The following is a 7,500-nucleotide window of genomic DNA, read 5'->3' on the forward strand; positions in this document are numbered from 1 at the left end:
ATATATATATATGTTACTTTTAAACACATTTGTCTTATTTACATATACACACCGTTGTATACACACATGCGTCAACACATATGCGCAAATACGTATGCACACGGGCACACACATATCTACCTGTTTATCTATCTATCTATCTATCTATCTATCTATCTATCTATCTATCTATCTATCTATCTATCTCTGTGTGTGTGTGTGTCTGTCTGGCTGTCTCTTTCTATCTGAATTTATGGAATGCCAAGGGAATAAGAATTGCGCAGGCATTTCTATTAGAGTTCTTTATCACCTGGATTAGCTGCCTTCGTCATGGCTTATAGACCAGCCCACGTTGGTAAATTATATGCAGAGCTGGATACTAAACCAGAAAGTCCTTCTGCGTAAATACCCACATGCGCATTAGGTGTCAACTCGTCCTCGAGTGTGATGTCTTAGTATTTATTCTTGAACCTTTTATTCTTGCATGACTTCGTAAATAATGTATCATGTTAACTTCCGATTTTATCACCTTGCCACGCATTGTACTGAAGTTACTGTATTTACTTCATACCATGATGCCCTCTCGTGTGACTCTTGAACCTAGCCAGAGAAAGACAGATTCTTCACACATTATAGACAAATAAACGACTTGTGTTTCTGATGTAACGCTACTTGATAGTGTAGCAACATTTACTTAAGCGAACATCTATAATAAAGCGTAACGTAATGGCTTTTAGTGAAACGGTGTTCAATATGTTTCTCCTCTCCGAATATTATACGTCAACTTAATGATAACATGCTGACTAGAGTTAAAATGAATGGGAAGATATCTGAGCCATACCCTGTCGCTAAATCGGTGAATAGACTTGTTTCTTTAACACCTACCACTTTTCACTATCGTGTTTTCTGCCAGGTTACAAACGCCTTTTGAAACACCACCACCTGGAACTGATATGAATTATAGACATGATGGGAACTTTCCCAATCTTCACAGATTTCAGACAAATCTTTGTTTCGGTGAGCAGCTGTTTGTAGCTGCTTGTGCATCCACAACTGCAAGTACTTGATCAAATTTCAGTTCTGGCTTCATATTCAATCTGCCCTGCACCACAAAAAATCTATAACGACTGGAAAAAAAATTAAAGGCAATTTTGAATATTTTGTGACTACACTATCTGCAAATCGATGCTGTTGTGTCATCAAGTATTGGCAAGGAGAGCGCATGATTTAGGGCCTTGAGAGTGAAACAATCAAACTATTTACGTTGATAAAAAAAATTAAGGCTTACAATGCTGCCTTCTTCCGTCTTTCTATTTCCACTCTATGGTGCTAGAACTTGCAAAGTGTACTAATCTCATTCAAGAAATCTTAAGTTTTGCCATAAATCATATCTATGGAATAATCAAAGCTCAATTTGGAAAGATATATGATAGACAGATAGGTGTGACAGAGTATCCGTTTTGTTTCCTAAGCTTCCGGAGATCCAGCTCTGCTGGGATGGGCATATTGTGAGAGTGCATGATTCAACATTACCAAGATTTATTCGAAGCTTCCAGACAGAGGTGTAGTGTTGCGGTACACTTTACTAGGAAATGATCCCTAAATGGATAGAAATATAACCGAAAATATTTGTGAGATCACCCAATATTTATGAGAGGCGAGCTGGCAGAAACGATAGCACACCGGGCGAAATGCTTAGCTGTATTTCGTCAGTCTTTATGTTCTGAGTTCAAATTCCGCCGAACTCGACTTTGCCTTTCATCTTTTGCTTTTCATCCAGTTGCGTACTGGGGTCCCCCAACATTTCGAGCCTTGTGCCTAGAACAGAAAAGAATATTTATGAGAGATTCATGCTCAAAACAAGATGCATGTAAGAAGCTGTTACATGGAAAATTAAGAATTTAGATTCTTTACAAATATGTATGGCAAAAGGAGACACACAATTCATGCAGTAACAATCCTACCTTCTGTCTAATAAGATATATATATGTATGTATATATATATATATATGTATATATATATATATATATATATATATATATATATATATATATATATATATATATATATATATATATATATATATATATATATATATATATATATATATATATATATATTTATAATATATTATTATATAGAGGATTGGCGGTGTGTTAAGTAGCTTGCTTACTAACCACATGGTTCCGGGTTCCGTTCCAATGCGTGGCACTATGGTCAAGGGTCTTCTACTATAGCCTTAGGCTGACCAAAGCCTTGTGAGTGGATTTGGTGGACGGAAACTAAAGGAAGCCCATCGTATGTGTGTGTATATATATATATATATATATATATATATATATATATATATATGTATATATATATGCGTGTATGTGTGTGTGCGCACGTGCTTGTATATGTTTGTGTGTCTGTGTTTGTCTCCCCAACATCGCTTGACAACCGATGCTCGCGTGTTTACGTCCCTGTAACTTAGTGATTCGGGCCAGAACACCTATAGAATAAGTACAAAGCTTACAAAGAATAAGTCCTGGGGTCGATTTGCTTGACTAAAGGCGGTGCTCCAGCATGACCGCAGTCAAATGACTGAAACAAGTAAAAGAAAAGAAAACGAATATATATAATAAATGCGAAAACTAATTGCTGTGTATCAGTGTGTCACACTTTTACTCCCTCCCTCACTATTCAATGACACTTCTACTAATGCTCATGTTGCGGTGAGAATAATGGTAAGCATAGAGACAGTGAGGGCGGTGGCGGAGAGAGAGAGAGAGAGAGAGAGAGAGAGAGAGAGAGAGAGAGAGAGAGAGAGAGAGAGAGAGAGAAAGTAAAAGACAGAGAGACAAAGAGAGACAAGATGGCAGTGGGAGTAATAAGAGAGAGAGAGAAAAGTGGGTATGTCATGGAAAGAAGGACTGAACACTGAACTAACATACTGGACAAACATTTAACCTTTTCCTGATGATAACGGGGTAATAGTTGGAGTTGTATTTGTGATAGTGGTGGGGGCGTCGGTGATAATGCTGGTTGTGGCGTCCGAGGCGGTCAGGGATGACGGTGAGAGTAAGTGATGTGAAAGACAGTGGTGATGGTGGTAGAGCGGAAGGCGGCAAAGTTAAAGGTATTGATGGTGGTGGTGTCAGAAGTCTGAACGGTGTGTGAATAGCAGATGTGGTGGCGTTGGTACTGGTACTGTTGTTTATCATGCAGCTTTGCAATAAGTTCCGAGTCGACGAATCATATCATTGTTTTGATGAAAATTGTTCATTCCTTGAAAAATATTGTGCAAGTTTAATAAAATTTAATATGTACTAAATGCATGAAGTGCCACTGTTGGGCCCAAGGCCTAATGAAGAGCCCCCACCCACAGGATCTTGCTCGAAAGCTGCCAGATAGGGCAGCTTTTAAGCTAGTATCTAATATAATAAATGCAAATGTCAGTTTGTCAGTGAGTCACACTTTTTCAGCTGTACTCCTGCAGGCTGTAGCCTAACATATCATACCATTTTGAAATCAGGCCGACTCGATGAGTAAATTTAAAACAATGCGGGCCAAATCCGGACACGCAATCCTGAAATTTTCGATTCCCAAATTTTCATTACGGGTGTACAAAAAGTAAATAAAAATTAAGGGGAGATAACGAATAAAAGAAACAAAGGGAAATAAATCAACTTACTTTACTTACTTTACCTAAATGCGTTTACATCACACCAAAACTAGTTTAGTTTGGAATTGGGTATCAATCGAGATATCACGTGGAAGACCAGCGATACTGTAGTTTATTGTACCCGAATGGAAATCCTGAATCGCGACACAATGTTAGTAGAATCGTAGAATATTGCCAAATTTGCAGAATCATGCATCTTCAATGTTTGGCACGGCGCCGTTTAATTATGAACAGGTACATGGACTTATCACACGTGGTGACATTATTGATTGAATCGTTTGGCACTGCAAACTTTGTAAAACACGAAAATCAATCTGTCACAATTCATACTTTGACAAAAGCCATTTGCCCCTGTATAACATCCTTTTAATCATTTATTGTTGGTTACGCGATATGTCACACAACGATATGATGCATGGATCTTCTATACGAAGCAGAACCACGATTGTAGATTGGAGTAATTTCTATCGAGCAATATGTGATGCTTGGCTCGAACAAATTTCAATGGAAATCAGCGGCATTGATGCTAATGGGTAACTAGTCGTTGTGGCGATAGCTCCAAAGACTTCAGTTTCCAGTGTGAGTCACTGTCAATCAATAGATCCCATGTCCAATCACTGAAAGTAACTGGGCTTCATCTGATGGAACCCTGCTTTTCTCACGGCCAGCTCTGTGTTGGTTGTTCAAAGATTGGGAATGGAAAACAAGCTATTTGTACTGATCCCGAATGGGGAGACCAAAAATGTTGTTTATGATGCAGCATTGCAATAAGTTCCAAATAGACAAATTATATCATTGTTTTGATGAAAACTGTTTAATTATTTGTAAAATTTGTTCAAGTTAAATAAATTTAATATGTACTCAATGCATGAAGTGTCGTTGTAGGGCCGAAGGCCTAATGAAGAGCCCTCAGCCGGAGCTAGCTTAAAAGCCGCTACATACTTCAAACTACCAGTTAATCACCTTTCTGCTGACAATTCTCCTACGCACATGTGTAGGTTGACTCACAACAGACAGCCACTCCTGCCAAAATTCTTACTATAAATTCTTTTTATGACCTTAAACGACAGTAAGTCAAACGACACACATACATAAACAGCCACAACCACACACACACACAGACATACGCACATACACGTGCTATCATTACACACACACATACACACACAGCTGCGCGCACGCACCCCACCCCCACATACCTCCTTCTCTTGCACTCTCCTGTCTTTGGAAGAACTCTTTCTTCACCCATTCCCCTCCGGTCATTTCAATATGTGACCGCCCGTCTATCGTTGGCGATTTTCTTTCTCCGTCTCCCCTTCTTTGGACTTTTTTTTATATTTCTGATGAAAAGCTCCGCTCGAAACGTGAAGTCTTCTTTCTTTTCTTTCCTTTCCTGAGCGTCCAATAACACTGAACTTATTGCACGTCCTCGCGTTGTTGGTTTTTCTTGCTTGTTCATGTTTGGATTGACTATATATATATATAAAATTTGATTAATAATTTTAAATCTCTTATTAAAAATACGTCCACAAATTTTCGGTCATTCGGTCACCACTTTTATGATAGTTTCATCCCACTTCTATTTACGAATTTTCTTAAAATCTGACAAATAGAGCGAGTGTGTTCTTAGCATACAGAGCCGGATAAATCTGGAAGAGTTATTTAGCTGTTTTAAAGCAATAAGTAAATGAACTTCAAAAGGAGACAGCTGCAATTTTACCATACCTAGCTGCATTATATACATACGTACTACACACACACACATACGCAAAAATACACACACACATACACATAGAGAGAGAAAGTAACACATGTACACACACACACACACACACACACAAACTAACACACACAAACACACTCACACACACACATAGACAGACATATATTCACACATACACGCACACATATTCATTGGGAGATGACACATCGACAATATATTTCTCCATATCTCAAAAACGAAATAGTGTTGAAACTATAGAAATCATCAAAAACCAAACTCTTAATGCCATTCTCCTGCTAGTAATATTAATGAATATAAAATAGATATGATTTTTAATATTTTATTTAAAATATGTCTATAAATTTTCAATCATTCGGTTATCATTTCATGATAACTGCTGCATTCCCCCTTTTTTTTTTATTTACGAAATTTATTTTAACTTTAACAAAAGGGGCAAGGGTGATCTTGGTATTTGACACCCGGGGCCGGATAACTCTGTGCTTCGTTTAGCTGCTCATATATGCAGCTGGATATTCAGGTTCGTTAGAACGTCGGTCAAACCTTTTGTGCTGTATGACAGCTTCTCTATTCAAATCTCACAGCGGTCAAAGAGATTGGCATATCTGTAAACAAAGATAAAAGTTATATAAGACCCGTAGGTATACATAACATATCGATAAACAGATCTTCTCAGATCAGATAGTTTATTGTGCTGTTTTAAAATTACTAAAAAACATGTAATCATGACTTACCTAATTTAGCCAAATTGTACAGACATGGTCACATGACCATTTACGGAATAAACGATGATCTGTGCGACCTGATGCATCCTGGAACTGCCTTGCATGTAAATGTCGGTGACAATAATTGGAATACGAGGTGGGTCCTCTTCGTTCTGGTTACCATCATCTATGTAGTAATGAATAAATAAATGAAGTAACAAATAAATAAAAATTCATGTTATACACTAATAGAAACATGGAAAAGAGATTTTGAGAAAAGTATATATGCAAGAACATATGTATCACAACGACATGAAGTTATCAATACATAGATATATCATCATCATTCACAACATGCTGTAAATATGTTCTCAAACAGTATTACATTCATGATTGAGTCGGCCATGCTTCGGTAGTCGTAAGCCCTAGTTTAGGCAAAATGAATTAACTTTTCGCATGTTCACGTTATTTTGGGATCCCTTAAAATTTAGAAAATTGAAAATATCACGAATGCCAACTCTAACGAAACGAGAGGCACATTTGACATATCCAAAACCAATGCATGAGAGATTTAAAAAATTCAAACATATATGCATATCCATATCTATCTATCTATCTATCTATCTATCTATCTATCTATCTATCTATCTATCTATCTATCTATCTATCTATCTTTATTAATATTTAGCAGAAGTAACAAAATAACCCAAGGTCAGAGAGTTTCGTGCATTATAAATATATATAAATGTGTATATACATATATTCAAATGCATGAGTGTGTATATATGTCAATGTACCATATTTAAATATTCAGAAAATACAAAACAATCGAGTAGGTAGTTTATAATATATAGTAAAACATGAGAAGTGCATTAATAACTTACCAAAATATGATGGTTCGTCAACCAGGTCAGCCCAAGGATCGGTGTCGGTCGAGGGTAAGTCTGGAAAAAAAGAAAAAAAACAGACAATAGATGAAATTATTACAACAAACAAAACAAAAAATACGAAAGGAAAAGATAACACAGACTCTCTTAGAGACACACGAAAATATATATTAATACGTAACACAGTATATTAATTTGTTAACTAAAGTTTAAGAAGGTCTAATACATGAGAAATTAAAAAAGATTTACCTTCAAAAGATGTTCGTTCAGACTGGTCATAGTCACGAGGTGTAAACTCTGAAACCAGCACAAATATAATTATAGAAATCGTACATGTATGTGTGAGTGAAGCTGATCAAGTTTCAGGGCGATTTTGGTTGCTATATCTATCAAGTGTAGCCCCGCTCAGATTTTTACATCACACTGTCGTACATATTTACACTGATAGGACGAAAAGGTGTTATTTGAGTGAGATATATACTTATAAAGCATGGCTCAAATCGTAGCATCAGCTTCTGGTTTAC

General features: G+C 36.8%; 2 protein-coding genes across 2 annotated transcripts in view; one reads left to right on the forward strand and one right to left on the reverse strand.

Annotated features, from left to right (window-relative positions):
• LOC106880385 (uncharacterized) overlaps positions 1–7,500 on the forward strand; it is a 102,731-nt gene that overhangs the window by 53,267 nt on the left and 41,964 nt on the right. The window lies entirely within an intron of this gene.
• LOC106880393 (uncharacterized) overlaps positions 5,702–7,500 on the reverse strand; it is a 5,063-nt gene continuing 3,264 nt past the window's right edge. Inside the window, exons 3-6 of the mRNA XM_014930309.3 lie at positions 7,226–7,273; positions 6,974–7,033; positions 6,120–6,276; positions 5,702–5,990 (exon numbers count right to left, since the gene is read on the reverse strand). Coding sequence (XP_014785795.2) covers positions 6,125–6,276; positions 6,974–7,033; positions 7,226–7,273 — 260 coding nt within the window. The 3' untranslated portion in view covers positions 5,702–5,990; positions 6,120–6,124. The remainder of the gene's footprint in view (positions 5,991–6,119; positions 6,277–6,973; positions 7,034–7,225; positions 7,274–7,500) is intronic.

This window comes from Octopus bimaculoides, chromosome 13 (assembly GCF_046866305.1).
Source record: "Octopus bimaculoides isolate indiv1 chromosome 13, ASM4686630v1, whole genome shotgun sequence".
Taxonomy (NCBI): Eukaryota; Metazoa; Mollusca; class Cephalopoda; order Octopoda; family Octopodidae; genus Octopus; species Octopus bimaculoides.